General features: G+C 44.1%; 1 protein-coding gene across 2 annotated transcripts in view; it reads right to left on the bottom strand.

Annotated features, from left to right (window-relative positions):
- SH3RF3 (SH3 domain containing ring finger 3) overlaps positions 1–24,713 on the bottom strand; it is a gene marked incomplete at both ends in the record, with an annotated part of 262,235 nt that overhangs the window by 49,084 nt on the left and 188,438 nt on the right. For both annotated transcript variants that reach the window (XM_082014120.1, XM_082014121.1), the window contains one exon: positions 10,415–10,783. In XM_082014120.1, the coding sequence (XP_081870246.1) occupies positions 10,415–10,783 (369 nt within the window). The remainder of the gene's footprint in view (positions 1–10,414; positions 10,784–24,713) is intronic.

The raw sequence follows: 24,713 nt of genomic DNA, 5'->3' as shown, positions 1-24,713 counted from the left end.
TTTGCCACTTTGCACAGCCTAGTATCATAGGCATCCAAACTCTAAATCAGTGCCTGCTTCCTGATTGCGCTCCAGTTTTTCTTTAGTTGCTCTCCCCTGCAGGCCTTGACATGATGGTGTACTTGCCAGTCTTTCTACGACCCCACTTTTCATCACCAGGTTTTATTCCACAGGACCCGCTGGCCTTCCACTGCATTGAATTCAGCTCCTCTGTTCACACCTTGGCATTTACTTTCACACAAGTATTTTGCTCTGCAGCTTCATCTGCCACTTGCGCTCCTTGATGAATTCTCTTGGTGGCTGCCTGATTGCCACTATGCATCTGAACATTGACCAGCTTTGCATTTAAACTGCAGTCCCTGACACAGTTGGTGAATGCTTTCTAAACTTCCTCTTTCAAGGTCCTGTTCTCTCTTTTAGGCATCACTAATTAGCTCATTATAAGATACAATATTGCTAGATTATTTTGCAAGATAATATTTGCAATAAGATTTTGAAAAAAAAAGAATTTTGTGAAAGAATAATCTACTGTTTCTTTATACTTTTGATTATATCTGTTGGAAGTTTAACTTTCCACTTTCCATTCCTACTGTTTCGGTGGGTGACCTCAGCTGCTGGTGACACTAATAATCCTCCTGGAGAACACAGCAGGCCTTTCTCCATCACAGCTGGTAGTGGGGCTTAGTTTGTTTTCCTTCTTTATTTAGCCCTGGAGACAGGTTGTACTTTTGCTATTGTGATCTAAGGAATAAGGTACTAAACACGTTCTCATTTCCTCTTCATCTGCTCAGGGGAATGGGGATCTAAGAGGATGTTCTGATTTTTTTTGTTCCCTGCTTTGATACATTTTGGGACGTCTGTGTGCCACATCTTTTCTTTCTGATGGCACATCCCTGCCTGACCCACCTTTCTGTGGCACCAGGCATGCAAATACAGCCACACACAGGCATTACGTAGGGAGGGCCCAAACACTACAGCATTTGCATCTTAATCCTTTTTCCAGCTCTGCTACTCACTGTCACTAAGCCTTACCCAAGATGAGATGTCTCCAACAGCCAGGTTTTTAAGAGGCATGTGGGCATCTATTAATAAAAACAGGCTCCTTGCAGAGTTTTCTCAGGGAGGCATTATGAGGTACTTCACTGCCTGATTCCCATAGATTTTATTGCAATCTAAGTAATGCGAGTCACTTCTGAAAATGCCATTTGGTCCCCCTCTGTATCCTATAAGCCTCTAATGCCTTTAAATGTTTGGCCATTGAGTTTCTAGAAGTGACCTGCTGGGTAATCATACTGTAGCACACCTCCTGATTAGGAGGCCATTTACTCTAAAGGTGGTGTGCCGTTTTCTGAGCTAGATGTTGCCAACTCTTATCCCATTTTTTAGGCCACTAAACAGCCAAATCCAACTTCTTCATGCTCCCACGCCAATCTGACATCCTCCGAGTATCACTTACCACTGATGATGTTTTCAGCTCAACAGCAAGAGCTCTTCTCTTCCAAGGGACAATACAGACTCATGTGCCAGCCAGCAGGGAAAAGTGGCTGCATGAAGGCACACTGAAGACCAACTCTGGATACCTCTGCACTAATTTGTGCTTCTTTGTGCCCATTAGTAGCACAGCAAAGTCACCTGTACTGTGGAAGGCTAAATCTTGAGTAAAACTCCCAGACTACACACATGGGCACAATGATGCTGTGTGACAGATATCTCACTCCCAGCTCATGCTGTGCTACTTGTTTTTACCACCAGCTACTCTGTAGTAGTAGGTGATTATGCACCAATGGGCTGGATAATAATATAAAAGGACCTTGTGTCTGCAAACACAACAGCCTGCTTATGACCACTGAAACATACCCCTGCCCCACCAACTCAAGCTAATGCCTTATAGAAACTCATAACTCATGCCTTGAGTCCTCCTTAAAAATTGCCTGTGTCTTTCTCCCAGTCTCTGTGTTGAGTGTTACAAGAAGACTTCACGTGAGGGCCAAGAAAGAAAAATGGCTCTGCACAAAGGTATCTTGGGGCTTGGTTATACTTGATGTAGTCCTAGTGGCAGCGTGGTTGTCTGGAGCAAAACAGCAGCAGAACACAAGGTCTCTGCTCTTGGTCCCCACACAGCATGTCCAACACCTTTTTTAGGTCCTTAAGTAAGTCCCAGCACCAGGCACCAGTCAGGTGCCATGCAAAATGAAGAGTGCCAAAGCTAGCTGACAAAAATGAACTTTTCAGATGACTGTCCAGCCTGAGGGACAACGTTTCCTAGTGAGAACAAACAGTCCGACTTCCTGAGAAGTCACCGCAACATGTCTAAGCTCAGATGGATCTCATTCCTCCTCCAATTGATAAGTATTATTTGCAAGAGAACTACAGGAGCATCAAAACAAATTGCACTCTAATATATACGTAATGATATATTTCTATTACAGTTTATAGCATATACTCCTGGGCAAATAATACACTACTGAGACGTTGCTGCCTCTTGTGTCAGCTCTGACATACATTTAAAAGCAACCAGTCTGACAAAACATTACTGAGAAGCCCACAGAGACCAGGAAATTAAAGGTAATAACCACTCATCTGGGCTGAAACTTCATCTCAAGTTCTTCCCCTTTTCTCTCTTCCCATCCACACATCTATGAAAGCATAAGAATTAGTAGTCTGGACTTCCAGCATAAACTAGCTTTTCCTCTCCCTTGTAGATTTACTTTAGATTTTTACCAGTACTTTAAGGCCACGTTTGTGGTTTAATTTGAAAAGACGTGGTGCTTGTAGGGATTAGTGAAGTGCCTTGCAAAAGCATGGGATTCAGTCTTGGAGGGGAATAGAAGTCATGAAGACAGTGATAAAACTAGGAACAGAGTACAATGATATTGCAGGTTGCAGCAGCCTTCACAGAAAAATAATTGCTGCTACTATCATACGAATGTTCTTATCATCCAGAAAATCACCAACCAGAAATCTCTATTTGGACTTCAAAGCAAATCCAGCGCTGTCTCACCACAGGGCACTTATCACATTCATTAATTCTCAGGAAAATTTCTTTTAATGTCTTGAATGCATATTTACAGCTTACTTTAAATTTCTCTTTAATATTACTTTAAAATAAGAGAGAAACACTCACACATTCAACTCACATAGGTTGACATACTGTCCTCTGGAAATATCACAAAAAATAAGCTAATGGTCCTTAAGATTCCTGTGACTCGTTTCTCTAATTCGCTGACTCCATAAAACAATGACTGTGGCAATCACTCCAGGCCTTAATGTTCCTAGAAATAATGTATTAGCACTTAATGCATGGTAGTGCCACCAATTATTGATGAAAAGTGTTACACGCAAGATCAAGTAGCCTCATCAAATGCTAATTAGCAAAGTGGGAGCTGAATTGGACTTGCCAATTCTAGAGTAAGACTTTTTCTTCCATAATAGTATGTGTGTAAAAACCAAACAAATGCGCACGATAACAGCTGCAGCTGCATAAATAGCTGCATAAATACCCAGTTCCTTCCTGCAAAAACTGGAGCTAAATTTATATGATTTAACATTTACTGAGGGGTTCTTACAATTTGTAAGTATCTATGTCTGTGGATGAAGGTGAGGTAGAATATTATGCCAGCCTGTTCTAGCACCATGTTGGCCCTGATTGTTTTCTGGCTCACAGTAGGCAAAAAACTCTAGACCATGTCTTCTGTGAATAGGTCATGGAGATATGCAGAGAGCTGGAGAAGTCACATAAATGTATTTCCTGAGCTTCCATTTCCATTGTCCTGTGGTCTAAGGATGGCTGCAAGTTGGAAGAAAAAACCAAATATTTTTTTTACTTTCTTCCAAATGTTCATCTGACACTACCATCCATAAAAGCACTGTTTATTCTGGTTTGCAGCTTCTCAGTTCCCCCAAATGAGGACTAATTAAGCATCATGTGGATGAGCATCATGAGAATTATATTTTATTCAGCCTTGTTTCTCTCTCACACTAATCCTTTCAGCACTGAGCACCACTGTCTAGCTCTCCACCATGAGGTTTTAAATGGTTTTATAGTAAATAGTTTCTTGCAATTCTGGGATCAAAGAACATGAAAAATCAAATGCATAGAGACAGGAAAGCTTAAAGTGAAAGCTTGACCTCTAAAAGATGTTAATTTAATCCCATGTTGATAATTATTCTTTTGATAACTGCACAACAAACTCATTGGGATCCTGTGCAATGCCTCCTGTAGGAAGTCCCCCTCCAGGGAAACAAATAAACAAAACCCCCAAACAAACAAAAAAGAAAAAATACACACTGTAGTCATTTCTGTTCAAATGTCATGCGCGTACACATACCATGTCCCGGATGGACAGGATTTTGTGGTATAGTGTAAATACCAAGAGAGTGCCTTGCTTGCTCTTGAGCCTTCTGAATCAGTAGTTGACTGGCAGATAGCGTAAAGCCTCAGGATTAGCCCTGTGCAAAAATTATTTCAGTGGCAAAATGTTTTTGGGTTACTACCCTGAGGAGCATCTGGAAAAAAATATTTTGTTTTTCTTTTACAGGCAATGGGATTTCGTGCACAATTGAATAAACCTTCTAAAGCACAACCGTCTCTTCCTAGATCCTGTAAAAAATTAGGTTTTGTGGTTCTTGAAAAATCTTTCAAAATTTATATGTGATGAGGAAAATTACAGGATAAAGAGAAGACCCGGTCTCTAAACTGGTAGTTTCTGAAAGGTAATTTTGCTTTGACCTGGATTCTCAGTATCTTATGTAATCAGTCAATAGATTGAGTCAGCTCATGTGTCTCACTTGCAACAGTTTTGACAAATAATGTAATATATCCCAATATGCACAGAGTATATTCAAAGACCTATTGGTAGCTAAAAAAATGCAGCTTACATGCCTGCCCAAAACTCTCTGCTTAAAAAAACTTAACTCCTTCCCACCTACAAAACCCCCAACAAGAGTTCTTTATAGAATTATTTAAATAGAGATGCAACAAATAGGCAACGTTCAGAACCAGTTCTAAATAATTTAGAGTAGAACTGGGAATGTACAAAGATCATGGAGTAGTTTAGGTTAGACTTCAGCAAAGTCTCTTATGCTGTTTTCATGACATATTTTGATCTAAATGACAGAAACCCAGGTTGGACTAATATTACTTCTCTTTTTACAATTTTGACCAGTGCGGTCTCCTGAGCTGCCCTTAGTTTCAGCTGTCTCACTCTCATTAATGGATGTCCAGTCAGTCGTCAATCATAGCCAGCAGGAAAGCAGGTTGAATAGAATTTGGACTCTAGGCCAAAGCTGAAAAATACCTGAATTTCTCTTATTTTCTCAGAGCCTGTTTTGCACTTGAAAATTCAAGGTTCGTTTTTAGTCTCTGGATTTTATGTATAATCTGTATGCTTCTCATGGTCAGCACATTTAGGTTATCAGCCAAGGCTCAACCAGAGTTCTGCTATTACATTTTCTCAGGTAAAATTCAGCACTTCTAAATAACTGATAAGGAGTCACACTTCCAAATGATTTATATAGCAAGAGACTTCAAGGAACAATTTTAATTTCAAATACTGTCACTGTTTGGGACTGGGAGCGTGCAAGACATTGTTCTCAGCTTTTCCTGAACATGTGGCTTCTGGTTAGGAGCCTATACTAACACTTGCAGAGAGAAATGGACTTCTTGTGCATGGTGATGAATTGTTCAAAACACACAGAGAAGTTCCTTTGCGGGGAGGATCCTTTCTTCCTCACTCAGCTGTTATCCTGGTGTGCACAAAGCCACACTTCATTATTCATGAGATGTATTTTCTGTCAAAAACCAGGGGATTTGGAGCAGTACTGACCTATGACCTTTCCAAATAGCAGGGAAGAATAATTCATAAGGGGTGAAAATGGAAGCAAGATGAGCCATCTGAGGCCTAGGCACGATTACTGTCCAGAGGGACATTCCCCGCTCGCCAGGGAGTCTCAGTTACAAACTGCTTCTCTGCACCCGTAACCTAATTCAGCTTCAGCTCCATCACAGGCCTGCAGCACTACTTACACCTTCAATAAAAATCCATTTCGTCAGCACGATAGGACATTCTACATGATGGACAGACACTATTACGTTTTAGATGGAGGTCTTATGTTTAATGAGTGATGCTCAGCATGCAACAAAAAGCATACAAGAAGTAAACTTGGCTGCGAGCAAAATGAAGATCCCCGCATTGCATCTTTGAAAATAAATGCTTTGTATCCTGGCTGTTGTGGTCTTCCAGTTACTATTTTATTCAGCTGAGGTGTCCTCAAGTTGATTCTCCTACCTTTGAGCCTCCCTAGGTTTGCGGTCAATGAAGATATTTTTTAGACCATCACTCATTTCAAAATGCATCTTGGCTTTTGAAATGAACAACAGCTGAGTTGGTTCTGCTTAAAGAACAATGAACATATTATAGAAGGCCTGTAGTCTTCAATTATTAAATTCATGATATGCAGAAGTGCTTTCAAAACATGTGATTTCATACTCTGGTCTGCATGTCAGTGCTCAATATGCATAAATCTCCTGGAGAAGCAGGAGGCTTATAATAGTCTAACAACTCATAAAAGCAAAAAACATGTCAGCTCAGCATGGAAGTCTGGTTTCAATTCACAAAAATTGACAAAAGCCACAGAAATATAGTACCATGCAGGAAATCACTTCTAAGGGGTGGAATATATTCTGAAACATCTAAAATTTGCACCTAGATTTTAAGTTCCTACAGTAAGAAGCCCTCAGTGTCTCTGTTTCTTCTCATGTCAGCAGAGAGAAAGCAGGTGCCCCAGATGTGGGCACATCAGGTCTACAAGGAAAATGAATGCTTGTTTTAAGACGACTGTTTCGCTGAGCACCAGTGGTTGCCTGAGGTAGGGGACTGGATGCCATTCAAGAACTCCTGTAATTGAATTCTGCTGTTCAAAGGACAGGCTATAAGAAAACTGTGTCAAACTTTTTAAAAACCTAGAACCCCCCTGCAAGCTAAATACCAATCCTGGTATGTACCAGAGAAGCTCATACCTACTAAACTGAAAAAAATTCCTCTACTTCTTTTTATGAGGAGATAGATCCTTTAAATAAACAATGATGAAGTGCTTTGATATTTCAAGGACATGATGTAAAGACACAATAAACAAAATGTAGATTCTAATCTTAAAAGGAAAGGCATAAATTTGCTAGATAGCACTGAAACTGTAAATTTGTTGTTTCCCCTATAAGAAATATGCTTTGGCTGAATTTGCTGCTGCGAACTAGCAGAGGTCTGAGGTGGTTACAGAAAGAACCACTCATGGGCTGTGATGACAATTTGCAGGGCAGAGAGGTTCCCCTTCAAGCGACGAAAAAAAGGTAGGACACCTTCCTGCAGCAGAACTCACTGGTAAGTTTGGCAGCTACACGGAACAGCCTTCCTACCAACCTGCCCATGCTCTCAGCAACGCCCCTGAGCACTTCCGAAGCGGCAGTAAAGTCAGTTTGCAGATTGTCAAGACATCAAGCCCCAAACAAGATGTACAGGACATTTACTTTAGTAATGCCAAACACATTTTTGAACAAAATGATCCAAAGACAAGATTCCCACTGCCCTGAACACCTTGATGTAAGAGCTCAGTGGCCCTTTGTTTATGCTACTTTGACTGGCATTTAGTCACATGAATAAAAGAAAAATGCTGAACTGTTTTTCTGTCTAAGGCTCCAGCATCATTAATTGTTTCAGAGCCATGTCAGGTCTTAGCAGATGGCAGAGAAGGAACTGAATTTCTGACATTTTTAATTAAAATGTAACCCTTATTACTATGGGATTAATAGATATATAAATATAGCTGCACAATTTTAATGTGCATTTTGTAAGGGGCAAATTCTGGACTCTTTGTAGACCTAACTAAGAAGGCTGAAAGCAGTTGAATTTATGTTGGTAGCTCTTGTGATTTTGTTGCTACTCTTATATTAGTGAGACACTTTTCTGAAGGCTGCTCCTACAGTAAAGAGAATATAGTGAGAATGTCACTATATTCTCCACTAAAAACTCCACTTTTTTTCCCCAACAGACCCACATTCCTGGCAAAATTTGCAAACAAAAATGTTTACATCCCTCAAATCAGAAAGCAAATAGTAAGGCCCCCAAAAGCAAAGATATGTATTCATACATGCAAATGCCACACTTGGCGTGACTGGGTTCTTGTGGCTGCGATAACACTTTTTGACAAAAGTAAACCTCTTTTCATGAAGGTTGAACTGAACCATCAAGACTCTTTTTCCCCTACCTGGATTACGGCCAAGACAGTTTCGGCCAGCAGTGACATGTGCTCAGCTGCCTTGCCTGCAAACCTGTTCTACGCCCCGAGGCAGAAGAACCACTCCCCAAACCTGTTCCCACCATGGGCACACTGAAGAGGCTTCATTATACCCCAACCCTAGCTGTGCTTCTGACCGTGACATTGACTGCATGTCTTCCCATCTGCTGCAAAGGACCCAACCAACCTTCCTGCAGGCTGGATTTCGATAAACATAACTTGTTACAGGGAACACAGGGCCCTGCTTGTCCCCAACCACGTGTGCCCACAATGGTTTGTGAAATGAGTGGGGGTTTGCACACCAGTTGTTCTGTTAAAATGGGGGAGAATAGTCAAGGCACTTTCTGCTTTATGGTCTAATTTTTGTGGTTTACTAGCTTAGAACGAGTCTTCGCATGACTCTAGCAAAGGGTGTGCATGGTTTTTCCCTTGACTAGCACAAGAACAGAAAAGCCACAGTCTGTCACATCTCTGTAAAGTCCAAATGTGTCACTCTGAGTGCCAAAAACCTGTGTGTCATGTACTTGACGAGCTTAGGACCCTCACTCTTGTGCTTGTGCTGCTTCACAGATGTCCCAGTGCATCTTGGCACATGTGCTGCTTTGTGCAGGGGCTGTATCCTCACCTTCACCCTCCTGCTGAGGACCGAAAGGAATGGAAAGACCTCACAGCACAGAGATCCTGCCTGGAAAAGGCATGTGGAAGAAAATGAGCTAAATCACAGTTGGACTGAGCTACCTCTCCAGGTCCTACATGTGGATGGGCAGTGGAAGTTGAGGCAGGAGCAGAGGATGCAGGCACCCTGTCTTCCCCTATGCTCTTGCGAACTTGCACTATAGGGGCTTGGGGGCTCATGGCATGGGTAGCGGTACAGCACAGGCATCGAGAGTGACCCCACTGTCTGGTGCAGCACACCGGCCCCACACAGGAGACCCACCAGCGCTGCAAATGGGCATAACCAGGCATTCCTGCCCGAGGCAGTCCTTGCAGTTTGCTACTTGCCCTCCTTCCCACACTGCCCTTTCCCAGCCGTCTACATGCATATGAGTGCAGGCAGCAGCTGCATGGATCGCTTCCTGCTCCAAGCCACTGCAGGGGTGGGAAGTCATCCATATTTGTCCCAGTATGGTGACATGGGTGCGAGGGGCAGAAAGGCATGGCCAGGGAGAGGAAAAGGGCGAGGGTGGATTTTTTCAGCAGAGAAACGATGGGTGGGAAGACCCTGCCATGCTTAGGTTATCTCAGCACTAGCAAGCACAGCAGACCATGAGGAGCTGGTCTGTAGAGGGAATCCATGGCTGCTAACAGCAAGTGTGTAGATGACTAAGCAGGAAGGCCGAGGCAGAAGAGTTTGGGACTATTACTATTCTCCATTCTCTTCTATGCCTTCAAACTGCAAATTACCATTTGGATTCCCTTATCCACAGAAACAGCGGGCATTTACAAGGACTTTCAGTGCATCCCTGGTGAGTTTGGCTCCTGTTTCTGTTCTGCCAGACCCCCAGAAGCACCTTTGGGGGGACCTGCAGATATGTCCAAGGGGCTGAGCCTCCGCCCCCTCCTTTGAGACGGGGAAGGAAAGGGGCTGCACCCTCAGCATGTCTGATGGATTAAAACCTCCTTGGGTGTTTCTGAAGAGCAGCTACTTGCCGGTTAGAACACTTATCAAAGTATGGCACATTTGCTTATTCTACAGTGATCTGTAGGGAAATAATTACTCAAAAAATCTTTTTCATCCCTGATGAATTTCATACTGACATCGCTACCCTGCAGGGTAGCAAGTACACTCAGGGTAACAGGATCATCAGAATTATTCTTTCCTAGGACAGAAAGTGATGCAACATAAGCTGCATTACTTCACCCTTCAAACAAATCGGAGGATTACTTATTTTTAAACGTGTTCCATTATGGCAACTCAAATTTGCCTCCTCACACCTGCCCGCTCATAACGCAAGGGTGGGAATGACAGATGCCAAGTACCATCACATCGGGATGACAGCGCCATGCAACTGCTTTGTGCAAGGGTCAGCCATTTTGAAGGAGGCGAGGCAACATCGAGCCAGGCCTTCCGGGCTGTGCGCCGTCCACCAAGGGTGCCCCAAACTCACCCCCACCCCTCCTTTACCTGGGCCGGGGCACTGGAGGAGAGGTGGGTCAGCTCCCCGATCCTGGCGGCTGCCCGCGGGTCGCTGGAGCTGATGAGGACGGGGGCACTGATCTCCATGGAGTGCCGGTTGCTGGCGGCCTGGGAGGACTTGTGCGTCATGCTGAGGGCGGTGAAGGAGTGGCGCTTCTTGGCGTTCTTCTTGCCCTCCGCCTGCCGCTGGCCAGACCCGGCCGCCCCCGCGCCGGCCAGCGCGGAGCACGGTGCCGGACCCGCCGCCGCCGCCGCTGCCACTGCCGCCGTCTCTGTTGGCAGTGGCACGTCGCAGCCGGAGGCAGCAGCCAAGCATGTCTTGTCCATCTCAATCAGCTGCTTGGCGGATTCGTTGAGCTGTGTGCAGAGGAAAAGGAAAAGTTAAAAAAAGATTTAAAAAGAGAAGAGAAGGGGAGATGTCAATGGCCCATCACAGCTTGCTGATGGTACCTGCTGGACCTGCCTGGGCTTTTGTCCCTGAAGCATCCTCCTTTCCTGGTAGCCTACCCTGGCATGGGGATGCTGCTGGGTACCGAATCGTGGCGGCTGCCCAGCCGGGGCAGAGCGGCGTCTGAGGTGTCTGTGCATGCCTGCATGCCCGCAGGGCTCACCGCAGGGAGATTCCGCCCTGGCAAACGGGGTGCTTGGGACAGGTCCCAAACCCAGCCTGGTTTTATCATCTGTCTGTCACCTCTCAGTCGCAGGCAGGTCCCCAGGAGGCACACTAGCACACTTTGTTTCCCAAAGCCTGCCCCAAACCTTCCACAATACAACACAGTGTTACTGTCCAGCTCCAGGGAGATGCCCCATTTACTTAATTTTCTGAAGCTGGGTGAGTTATTTCCATCTATGTCTTAATGCCAGGAAAATCAACAGAGAGGCAGAATAAGTATCCAGGAGAGTTAGGCTAGAACCAGGCACTGCAAATTGGTGCACATCAAGCTACAACATTTAAAAAATGGTGTTAGCTTGTCCCAGGCTGCAAAGACAGAGTTGGGGGAAGGAGGCAGGAGCCTCTCCATCGATGCCTCGCTATTCCCATGTTCATTGTGGGCCTATGCTTACACACGTTTGCCACAAAGGGTTTCGATCTAGGGGTTTGGCTTCCAAATCCTTCCAGTTTCATCTCCCTCCCTCCCACCCGACACAGGTTATCCAAACACAGACGCAAACTGAAGGTGTTTTTTCCAGCTGTATCCCTTCAACTGAGGAGGAGCATGATGGCCACTGGAAAACTTGCTCGGAGTCCCACTGGAAAAATGGCTCTCACCAGTCCTCCCAAAAGGTTTAAAACTTGGCCTACAACCCACCGAGACAGCAGAGCACCATGACGTTGAGGCTAGTTTTCAGCCCACTGTTCTTCATTCAGTCCACACTCACGGATAACCTCATGCCTACAAATGCCAAAGGCAAGCCGGGTGGGACAACACCGTCGTGGAAGCTTCTTACCTCCTACCTACCATAACTCATATAGGAAAGCTACACCTGACATATCTGGAGAGGCTTTAGGCTCATAGGGGTGCTACAGTCACTGACGATACACAAAGCGCACTCTGAAGTCAGCAGCGCTTTCTGCACAGCACTCATTGCCAACAGATCTTCCCTCGAGGGGTGCTAACAGCTGAGGGAATATGCCACAGTTTGCCAACAGACCTTTATATTAAACTAGGATGCACTGCAATATGCTTGCATTTAATGAATAAAAACAACATATGACAAAGGGAGCCACGGCTAACGCATACGTGCTTTTTGCACACACTGCTACTCTGAGACCCACATAAACCAGAGGTGCATGTAATACTATTCTGGACCAAAACCAGGCTATTTTTGTTTCTATAATCACTGTATGAATTATGGCAGCATCCAAGAAACTCAGTTGAGGACAAGGTCTTCTCAGGCTCTAAATAAGGAAAAAGAATAGTTGCTGCTCCAAGCCAAGCCAATTTAGAAACCTAATACAAGTGAAAATAAAAAGGAAAAAAGAGAGGGATGGGAAAGATAACAGTAGAAGTGTGCAGTTAAACAAATGTGTAATTGAGTAGCTTTTATGACTCCCAACCACTGTCACCATGCTGTAAATACAAATAAGAAATAGATATTGCCAGCTTTATGCCAGTCCTCCTAAGTTTGAAAGCACTTAGCACTTCCATGAGGACTCATTCTGAGTAACAGACAATAAACCCACTAACACCTAGAAAGTAAACATCAACTTGCAGGATCCTTCATTCTGTGACAGCTTCTACCAAGTCAACCAAAAGCCTCCAATTAATGATGCTCCACTGTTGTCAGAGCTGCTGGGAGTCCTGCAACCATTCAATTAGCAGGCCATTTTCCCAGCTGCACTCTCTAACTTGAGACCATGCTTACGGCCAGCATAGTGCACTGCACCTGCCAATTTTTGCCAGTAACAGCTGATCCCATTTCAGATTCTTCAAGAATGTCCATTATTTCCCACTTCATCATGCTCTAAATTGGTACAACCTAATATTTGCCAGCAGGCTCCAAGTTGTAAGGAAACCAGATGGTTCCCCTCCCTTAAGTAGGTGTTACAGCTCCACTTACTCAATTGATGGAGATAGTCTAGCTCAATTATTTGAAATATTAAGGAGGAAAGGAGAAAGATGGCAAATATGCATGCTTCTTTTCTACAGCAGAGGGTGAGGAAATACTCTGCTAGTCAACAGCAAGCAGGAAAAGGATGTATTTTAACTCTTTGACATAAAAAAAATAGAGTTAAAAAAAGTATTTAGAATTTCTTGATTTTGCAACAATGGTCCATATGGACGATGAAGTGCTCCAACTCTTAATATCAAAACTCCGCTTCCTCTTGTAAGAATTAGATTATACATCCCAGAATCACACTGAAGCTGTTCTTTTTAAAACAACAAAATCCATTACTTTTTTTTTTCCCAAAGCAAAACGTAGTTAAAAAGGTCAATAAGAGAGCTAGCATCTAAATATGGAGTGATAAAAAATAGCCCCATATTGATATAAACAAAGTCATTCTTGGTATCAGTAGAAGATTAAAGGCAAAAAGAAAAGCCCTCCCCAAAACAGTCAAGCTAATGAACTTTTGGGAATGTCAGAATCTTCCTGAAAAACTCTGAAAAAATTATTTTGGTCTGTCAAGATAAAAAATACTTTATAGCTTTACTGCTTTATTTTTGTAGAGAATTGTTTTTAAACAGCTTTGCCCACAGATGCTGGAAAGTACTTCCCAAATAGGCTATGAATACTGGAGAAAAGGTTCTGCTTACTACTTTGTAAAAGTAAACGGTGCTGCCTCGTCACAAAAAACTTTCAGAAAGCCTGTTTAAAACATAAACATGTTTGCAAATTTCTTATTTTAAACTCTGAGTATGTAAACAAGCATTGCTTTCTGGTGTCTGTTGTCTGATCTTCAGGCAGATCTGATTCCAGAGGAGAAGCTTAGTGGAAAGTTCTGACCCACAGTCAGTCTCAGGAATTTGACATTTCTGGAAGGCTGTAGCTTTTATGGCAACACTTAAAACAGAACCCATCTTTCTTACTTATTTTTAATCCCTCCTCTAGAAAGAACCTATGTTTGAGATTCTGGTTCTGCTAAACCCAAATCGTAAAATGCCCTTGAGATTGCAGGGGGACTGATTTTACTCCAAATCCATTCTGTAACAATTGGATGTCCTCAAACACTTGATGCATGATTTGGAGGGATAAGGCTTGGATTTGGATGCCAAACCAGTCAAACATTCCCAGCAGCCCTGCAATCCTGGGTCTGGGAGTGCAAAACCTTGCAAAGGCGAGCCTTGTAACAGCCGAGGGATGCCACCGTGCAAGAGATGGGATGAAGCAGTACAGCAGAACTGTTCACAGGGTCTCAGTGCCTATGGACTGCGGGTGCTGCACGCTGAGATAAGGATGCACCAGCCCCAGTTCATAGAGCTGCTGTGCCTGTTTCTCAGGGAGGCATTCCTCAGCTGCGAGGAACTGTATGGAGACAGCCCCAGCTCGTCTGGTTTTGAGAGTGAAGGAGGACACGTGTGGAATACCTCTGTGCACAGAGCCTTGTTCACCTCCAAACAACCTTTTCCCTCAAAGGGAGCAGGAATCAAGCTCCGTTCATTAAAAATTTGCTGACCTTGATCAGGGAGCCACACTGCTCTCCCTGCCACAATGCAAGCTGTCATGACTTTGGCCTCCAGCCAGACAGCCCATGCAATACGAACTAAGGGAGAGGGTTTTTTTCTTCTTCTGGCTTTTAGATATGACTATTTTAGATATTCTGCTTGAGACTTTACCATATGGCTGACAAAGGTACAAACATTAAGCTACCTCACTCAGGACTTCTCCACTGCCAAAATTATTTTTTTTATTAATCTCGAGATAAACCTCATTTTTCTGCAGAATGCATTATGGTGACTTTCTCTCTCCCTCTGTCTCTGTTGCACATGCTTGCAAACACTCACACATATACACACCCCCCAGTTCACCCCAGTTCCTGATACATATGGGTTGGAAAGGGACTACCTGTAAACAGTTTCAACATATTTCTCTGCCAAGGATGAGGGGATATGGGAAAGAAACTGTCACCTGCACTGACTATCCCCACATGGGACTAAATATGCCCTTTATATCCCAATGTGATTTAATGAACTATAGTTTCAATGGGCAGTGTTATGCCCTACTTACACACACCAGCTGGGATCAGGAGTGAGAAAAAAGCTACTTCTTGTCCAGTGTGGGTCATAATTAATTCTAGTTTTAGTCCAAATAACAAATTATCACCGTGGAACTTATTATTATGCAACAAGATAGAGGAGTGGGAAATTTAGGTCAGACTTAATTAACCATTACTGCATCTCGCCTGAAAAATACGCCAGTGCACTTACTAATCCATGATAGTGGCAAAATTGCTCTAGCCCAGTTTAAACCTCCAAGGGACACCTTGATACACAGTGGTCACCACAGCAGCTCCTGGGTTGTTGCAGTTCACTGATGGTGCTGCCTTCTGTAAGACTGAGGACAGTAAGGCTTATTCTGCTATTGAATACTCTTAGCTTTCTAGTCATTTTGGCCTGGGTAATGGATTCATTTCTGACTGATATCTGACCTACCAAAGAGATGACCTCGCTCTGTTTCTGGTTTAGCAACATACTTCAGCGCCTACTTGATACTATGCACAGGCCAAAGTGTAATGGGACTAAAAAGCTGTTCTTTCCTGAACAAGGAAGGATTGCTTAAATTCTCTGTTTTACACACGTGCCTAAGCATTTTCTTAAACTGGAGCCAGTTTGAGCCAGAAAATACAGTTTATGAAGGCTTTCAGGAAAATAATGCTTCAATTGCCATGTGAGCTTTTTTTCTGTCTTTGTGGAAAGAATTAGCTAAAGGACAGTACTGTTCAAATACAGGTATAAGATTAGAAATATGTTATTTCGGGCCCCTTTTAAAAGCAAAAAGTTACAAACCCCCACAAATCGGTGCATACCAAATGAAAAAGAACAAACTGGTAAGAAAATATATCATGCCCAAGGTTTTGGAAAGGAACCACTAAGCAGAGCAGAAGGGAAAATTAAAATTATTAATGTCTTCTTCACAATGTCCTCCTGAAAGACTGAAAACATTTTCACTTAGGGACTGCTATTTTTTATACTTTACAGTTTATAAGTATTGAGAAGATCATGCACATCCTTATTTTATACCTTACAGAAACTTCAGCAACTTAGAGTTCCATAGCTGATTTTGTGATTAAAATAAACAGTCTGAATTTATTGCTGGTTTTTCACTTCAGAGTAGTTACTTTCAGGAAATATTAAGTTCTCATGCTCTCATTACATTAGTTTCGCTAGTATTATAATTTATGTTCTGAAGCACAAGGAAGTTATTAAGTAAGTAAGTAAGGGCATAACTGCACAAGAGCCTCCTGTCTCTGCTAGGTCCCTGAGAGGACAGCATCTGTGAAAGCATTTTCATCCCCAAAAAGCAGTGTTTCAGAAAGCTAAAGCAGCTTTTCCTTGCTGTTATCCCTACTGGCAACTGCAGGATGCAACCTTTCTTCTACTGTAGCCAAGTAGCAAAACCACCCTGTGACTCAAATGGCATTAGTAGAAAGTATACGTTCATTGGGTAAGTTAGTAGAATGGATGCACAGCAGTTCCAAGGGCTTACTAATGGGATATTAGCAGACAAAGTTGTGCCAAAGGCTCTTCATCCAAGTTATATTGAATGCATCTATAATTTTAATCTTTTATATATTTTGTAAATTCAGATATAAAAATGTTTAGAGAACGCCTCCCAAGTTCTCCATGGACAGTTTAAATTCTTTGGACACAAGCTACAAAATCCTATCTCAATTCTTCATTTAGGCACCATCTTCCACTGAAGAATCATTAGTAAGGCACAGTTTAAGAGAAAATATTGTAGCTAAAACAAGGCATTATTTAATATTCTTGTGTTAATCTCTAACAATCCACTATTGCCTTTTCTAATTTATTGCCAGGGAGGGACAAGTAAACATTGAACAGATTTTCTGCAAGTGGTTTATCCATCTTGGAAGATAGATTTCTGAAACACCACACTGTTGTATTGTGTTTGCGTGGCAAGGTTTGGTAGTGGGGGGCACCAGGGGCGGCTTCTGTGAGAAGCTGCCAGAAGCTTCCCCCGTGTCCGACACAGCCAACACCCACCGGCTCCAAGACGGACCCGCCGCTGGCCAAGGCCGAGCCCATCAGCGACGGCGGCAGCGCCTCTGGGGTGACAGAGTTAAGAAGGGGGAAACCAAACAGCGACTGCAGCGGGAGAGAGGGGTGAGAATGTGTGAAAGCAGCAGCCCTGCAGCCCCCAGGGCAGGGCAGCAGGAGGGGCAGGAGGGGCTCCAGGCGCCGGAGCAGAGGTTCCCCGGCAGCCGCTGGGGAAGCCCGTGGTGAGGCCGGCTGTGCCCCTGCAGCCATGGAGCTCCACGGGGGAGCAGATCTCCACCCGCACCCAGGGAGGGCCCCACGCTGGAGCAGGGGGATGCCCAAAGGAGGCCGTGACCCCGTGGGAAGCCCACGCTGGAGCCGGCTCCTGGCAGGACCTATGGCCCCATGGGGAGAGGAGCCCAGGCTGGAGCAGGGTTGCTGGCAGGACTTGTGACCTCGTGGGGGACCCAGGCTGGAGCAGCCTGTTCCTGAAGGACGGCACCCGTGGGGGAACCCAGGCTGGAGCAGTTCATGAAGAACTGCAGCCCGTGGGAAGGACTCACATAGGAGAAGCTCATGGAGGACTGTCTCCCGTGGGAGGGACCCCACGCTGGAGCAGGGCAGAGTGTGAGGAGTCCTCCCCTGAGGGGGAAGGAGCGGCAGAGACAACGTGTGATGAACTGACCACAACCCCCATTCCCCATCCCCCTGTGCCGCTCGGGGGGAGGAGGGAGAGAAAATTGGGAGTAACGTTGAGCCAGGGAAGAAGGGAGGGGTGTGGGGAAGGTGTTTTTAAGATTTTATTTTATTTCTCATTACCCTACTCTGATTTGATTGGTAATAAATTAAATTTATTTTTTTCCCCCCAAGTTGAGTCTGTTTTGCCCGGGACGGTAATTGCTGAGTGATCTCTCCCTGTCCTTATCTTGACCCACGAGCCTTTTGTTGTATTTTCTCTCCCCTGCCCAGCTGAGGAGGGGAGTGACAGAGCGGCTTGGGTGGGCATTCAACCGGGGTCAACCCACCACACCTGTGATTGGGAGCAGAGTTACTCCATGCACCAAGAAAACACAAGAAGCACAGTACATGCACTTGCTTGAACACATTCTCACAAAGAGCTGCAGAAATGCTTTGCTAGGACACATCTCAAACTTCAAGTGTTCTGTTCCTTCAGTCATAGGCTGAGGCATACATTCCCATTCTCTTTTCTAAAAGGCTGCTAAATATGTTAGTATGTTCTCAAGGAAGGAAGTCCCTAAAAACCATACAGCAGATAGCCTTCCTAATAAGGGTCATACATGTACACAATTATGTACAGTCCAGAGAATTAAGTCAATCATTTTTGCCTGCAATGTGGTTCCCTGAAAGGCAGTGGTACTTAGCAATCTATTTTCCTGTGTTACAAGATCTTTCTCATTTAGCAGCAATGTCACTTCTAACGCACTGAGAGGCCAAAGGAATGTAGCATATTAGAACAGCATGTGCTTGGACGAGCGTGTCATCATGATCTTGCAGAATGAAAATAAATGATGCGTGCAACAGAAGTAAACACTAAGCCTTGGGTGGTGAATTGGGAATTTTTTTTTCTTTCCCATTTTTCCAAACAGTTTTAAGATGGAAAATGGTTTGCAGTGATAGAGAACAAACACATGGCTTGGTGAATCCCAAAAAAATGTGCAGTCTGCTGCAAAGTCTGCTCTGGAGCAAAGCACATAGAAACTAATGTCCAAATTGCTGAGAAGGAAGAAAATAAAACTAAATGCAATGTCATTAAAAATAGATGAACTCACCAAAAGGAAGTATGCTTTCTGCCCCGCTCCACTCCCTGAAACAATTCTAGCTATCTAGTCTTCAGCTCCAAGTATGAGGACTATCTTACTCTGAGCTGTCATCTCTGAATCTCAGATCTGTTGTGCATCTTCGTTGTGCATCTTCATTGTGCCTGGGGATTTCCTCCTCTTTTCTTCTCTGTCCCCTGTGGACACCCTTTTTCATAATGAGATGCTCATGACTGCACCAAAGCTCCTTTGAAAGCAAGAAATGTAACCAAACACAGCTTTAGTCAACATCAGAAAGAGTGGGAGAATCCAGCCTATTTTTACTTATAAATTATTCAGAAAGCTAAATAAAAAGTGCAGTCATGAATTCTTGGGCTTGATCCTAATTCCTTTGATGTCAGTGGCGAAACTCCAGCTGCCTTCAACTGTGGAAGGACTGGTGCCCATCTGGCACAAGTTTCAGTACCAAGAGAGTCCCTGTTGGAGCTTGTGAGGAGTTCACTGACAAACTATTTTTTCATCAAAAAATGAAACTTGACAGAATTTAAGTACTTCCCAGGAACATGCTGGTTTTGACAAGACGTCCATTAGGAAACCATCTCTCAGATGATGTTTCTCAGCTAAGAAACATGGAAATGGCCTAGGCTGCAGTGGTTTAGGAGTTCAGCTGGGTACCAGGGCTCCTGGCTCAAAGTCCCTGCATTGAGGAACAGCCACAGGAGACCCAGAACAACACTGCCCCTTTCCCAGTAGAAATCCACCAACTTTCTGGCTATGCTGAGTCTCCCTCACTCATGTTCTTGTTAAATGGAAAACCTTTGTGACTCTCCCTTTGAATCCAGGTGCCCACCTGCACAATGACAGAAGATGCTGGCAGGAGATGTGTGAGCAGCTTCACACTGGGCAACAGATTGGACAGGAGACCAAGATGGACTCAGGAGGCTTTCAGAAGCAGTTCAGTTGTAGTCCTCATGCCTTGCTGACTCTTGGCAGATGTATGAGCCCTTTAACGTGGCTGCCAGTTACTGCAAGAAAGTGAAGCTCTCTGAAACAGCTTTGCGTTAAAATCTAGAAATCCCTTCACTTGCAGAAACGTTCACTTTGAGCCAGCTGGACCTCAAAACTTCAGCATGGGCTAGGAAAGATACTACAGTTCCTGGAGCACAGCTGTGTGGATCAAAAGTGATCTCTAAGCAATACCTGCAGAGCCTACGCACCTTAAAAAGAGCCAAGCCTTGTGTTTTTTAGAGTTTTCTGGCAACTTTTTACCTCCTTCTTTCATGTTCCAAAAGGCTCCTGGCATTAATTACAAGCTCGAGTAGTGGGCCTGTATGAACTTCATGAGGTTCAACAAAGCCAAGTGCAGGGCCCTGCATCTGGGTCGGGGCAACCCCCAGTATCAGTACAGGCTGGGGGATGAAAGGATGGAGAGCAGCCCTGCTGAGAAGGACTTGGGGTTACTGGTGGACGAAAAGGTGGACATGAGCCGGCAATGTGTGCTCACAGCCCAGAAGGCCAACTGTATCCTGGGCTGCACCCAAAGCAGCATGGCCAGCAGGTCCAGGGAGGTGATTCTGCCCCTCTACTGCAGTCTGCTCTGGTGACACTCCACCTGGAGTCCTGCGTCCATCTCTGGAGCCCTCAGCACAGGAAAGACATGGACCTGTTGGAATGGGTCCAGAGGAGGGCCACCAAAATGCTGAGGGGGATGGAGCACCTCTCCTATGAGGACAGGCTGAGAGAGTTGAGGTTGTTCAGCTTGGAGAAGAGAAGGCTCTGGGGAGATCTTCTTGCAGCCTCACAGTACTTAAAGGGGTTTTCTCAGAAAGATGGGGACAGACCTTTTAGCAAGGCCTGTAGCAACAGGACAAGGAGCAATGGTTTTAAACTAAAAGAGGGTAGGTTCAGACTAGCTCTAAGGAAGAAATTTTTCACAATGAGGGAGGTGAACCACTGGCCCAGGTTGCCCAGAGAGGTGGTAGATGCCCCATCCCCGGCAACATTCAAAGTCAGGTTGGACGGGGCTCTGAGCAACCTGTTCTAGTTAAAGATGTCCCTGCTCATGGCACGGGGGTTGGACTAGATGACCTTAAAAGGTCCCTTCCAACGCAAACTATTCTATGATGGTTCTGTGATGATTCTATTGTTTACTTGGGTGATCAACAACACTCATTAAATTTTTAATTAACTGAAAATTGACAAGTCAAATACTACCAACTAAGGCAGAAGATTGCTTCAGAGTCAATGTGGACATCAAGCCTGAGAGTCTCAAATCAAATGGCTTCCAGATTATGGTGTGTGACCCCAAGTAATTATAAATGGGATTATGAACCAGGCAATATCGTGCTCACATTGTTGCATGGACCCTTGTCTTCTTCATAGCTGTACTGTGCACACATGCTACCAGGCACGACATCATGTCCTTTTGCTCATTCTCTGAGATTTATTCCTGGAAATATTGTTCTTGAAAATGCTGGTTTTGTAATGTTCAGGGTTATGTAAAAGAAGCAACAATACCACTTTTTTTTAAGGAAAACACTTGCTTCCAACTTAATGTGATAAAGGATAGGGATGAAAGAAAAAAAATATGTATTTGCTGAAGTCCTTTCTGAATTTGATAACAAAAATGTTGTGGTGGACAATGAGAAAAAGGCCTACATGCACCTCACATCAATGTTATCTGCAGAACGCATGAAGTTGGATAAATCTGTGAAGTTCTTGGGAGCTCTTGGAATTGCAGCGCAAGCAGCACATGGAAAGCCAAAGTAATTTTTCAAGTACTGCAAGGCTTTGCCTACAGTGAGGAAGAAAGAGTCTTTGTTGCGGTGATTTACAACTTTGTGTAGAATAAGAAATATCATACAATTGGGGAAAATTAAGTTTTATGTGCTGCAACTGAAGATTACCTGTGGGGAATCGCACACAAATAAATGTACTGCTGTCTCTATCTCTGATAAAGCAGTGAAATGAAGAATGAAAGCAAATGCCAAGAAAATGTTTTGGTTCAATTGCTTGTAAAAGGAACCAAGGTATAGACACTTCAAGCAGACATTAGCACTAAAGGGTTGTGATAAACAGCCTTTGTCCTGTGTGTACTATATATAGGAAAGAGATATTTTTGACTACATATTCTCCTGGCTCCTTCTTCCCAGACAGAGAAGGATTGCTGGATGTGATACAGGATATTCGCAACAGGGGAATGTCCCATGGGGCTATGTAGTTAGATAATGCGTGCTTGGAGCTCCTGCCACGGCTGGCTACAAAGCAGGGTTGCTGGTTGTGGTAGAGTGTTGAAGCACCAGCTCCAGGGGTCACACTGTGTGTTTCATTGGGAGCAGCCAACATCAAAGGATGTCAGCCACCTGCCACGAAAGCTGCTGCATCGTTGGAGACGTGTGTCCAGGCTTTGGGCTCCCTATTTGCCAGTTGGGGTGAAAATATGGGTCAGGACATGATGTGCTGCTGTTTCACCCAAAAGCCCGATGAATCCCCAGAGGGACAGTTCTGAGATGTTTCTCTGAAATGGGAGATGAACTGCACGTGTTTGAGATGGGCAGCAGCACACCAACATACACGGATCATCCGTGTGACAGGGAGACTGGCCTTCCTACCTCTGCACACAGAAGAAAAAAAGGAGTTGTTCTGAGAGAGACATTGCTTGCCAGCCTGAGTCTGTGTCTCACAGTTGCCCTATCCTGTAGCTATTATGGTGCAAACTCTGCTTGAAATTACCTGCCCATTTAAAGCACCTCCTTCCCACATAGATGTGCTGATGTACAACAGCACAGCTCTCTTCTCCTTCAGTGGGAGCACAGCTTTGCATCCTCCTTCACTCTACGCAGTGACCAGCTATTTTTAAACGATTTTTACATGAGGTTGTCTTACCTTGGGGACCTTTATACTTCTTTCATATCTGTTAAAAGGTGGACAACAGATTGGAACAGCATTGGGAAGCAGATTGTGCACATGGCATAATCATGCCCATCTCAGTTTTGTAGGAAGCCTCACCAGTAACTGAAGGCTATGAAAGCCGGTCTGTAAGATACGAAAATGTGTTTTCTGTGCTATATGGTGATGTAATTGAGTTCACAACCCTCCCCCCTCATCTTGTGGAAGAAAAATCTGACAATGTTGAACTGTGACGAATTCCCTCGACTCTGCAAATTCTTGACTGAAAATGGCAGCATTCAGCCTCACACTCACGGCATGACTGACTGCCCCTCGCCTAGAGGAACCATTTGCAGCCTTCTTTGGAGAATCCGAGATGCTAAAATATGATTGGGTACAAGGCTGAGGTCAGATGTCTCTCCACTGGCTTGCCAACAGCTGCAGTCAAGGGGTTCATTGAACTTTCTGGCTATCAAACTAGAAAATGCTATTTGTTCAACTTCCCGAGTTTGATTTCTGGTTTAGGGTAAAGGACACGTACCCAGCGCTGTTGAGTCATGCAGTCATCTAGAGCTGGATTCATTCTCTGTTTCCTGTCAAAGCCTGCTCTGCCATGGGTGTCACTGCTAGATAAGAGGTGCGCCATTTCTTCAGCACCAATGAGCTTTGAGCAGATCTCTTAGGATGCTCAGGCACATGTGTCATATTATTGCAATAAAGTATGATGATTGCTGGCATTAGTCACTTTTATGACATCCATATGCAAATGCTGTTTATGTTAGTATGCTACAACTGGAAGGAATTTGGAAAACCACTGCTCTAGGCCATGCTGTTTGAGTTCTGAGATGGCAAAATTAATGGGCTAGCAAAAAATATGCACAGTAGGAAATCTTTCTGAAAGTGCAGAACAGGTTTTTTTTTTTTTTTCTCTGTTTGTGGAATTACTCAAGCTCAAATATTTTCCTAACACATTCCTTTCTGAAAATGGACTGCCCTGGGTTGCACCCACATTCTGCAGGCAGAGAGATAAATTGTTCCAAGGAAACTGAATTTTTGCAAACTGTGACCACACCACGTGATGCAGTCACACAGAGACATTTGTTAATAATACTTGTATTATTTTTGCCATTAAATGCTGAAGAACTCCCACCACAGATCAGAACTCCATTGTGAGAAGTATTACATAAACATAGCGCAACAAGACAGCTCTTGGCCCAAGGAAAGTACAATTTAAGATGAGGATGAGATACAATATATAGATGTAGACAAAATATACAACGATACAGTCTTATCAGCAAGATGGACAGAGGTCTTTGCATACCATAAATCTTCTGTAGGCATCATAGCCAAGAAAAATTTCAGTGAGGGGTCTGGAGGAGCAATGCTGATGCAGCTGCCCAGATGTTTTTGAAGCAATTGTCACAACAGTGAAGAACAGAGCACTAAGGAAGAAAATGAGAATTTGAAAACACTGACAAAGCGATTGGCATTGCTGGCTGATCAAAGACAGGGGTTGATCTTTCAGTAGTAAATAAAAGACAATGGGTAGAGAAAGAAATGAGTAATCAAAGGTTTGCAAGTAAGGGCAAGTTGTATGGGCTCTACAGTACAGAAAACGGCTTCAGAGAGAAAGAAAGAAGTGGCAGCCGATGAACACTCTGGATAGTCATGAATGAGACAGGTTTGCATTTTGTTAGAAGTGCAAAAAGGATGTAGCCATAATCAGGATACAAGGTGATGAGAGTTTGTTCTTTGTGAATGCTCAGCAATCAGACTGGCCAAAGACTAGGTAGGACTACCAGCCAAATGGATGAATGGCTCCAGGTGCGAGGAGGTGATTCGCATTGGCAATGTATTTATTACTTGCCATAAACATACGTTGATCACTCTTTAACCAATGACTAAATGGGAACAGTAGCACACATAACTCTGATCGTGTACTGCACCAAAACCTCAGGTATG

The sequence above is a fragment of the Phaethon aethereus genome (genome assembly GCF_964289735.1).
Source record: "Phaethon aethereus genome assembly, chromosome: 1".
Lineage (NCBI taxonomy): Eukaryota > Metazoa > Chordata > Aves > Phaethontiformes > Phaethontidae > Phaethon > Phaethon aethereus.
This window is presented reverse-complemented; position numbering and strand designations above follow the sequence as displayed.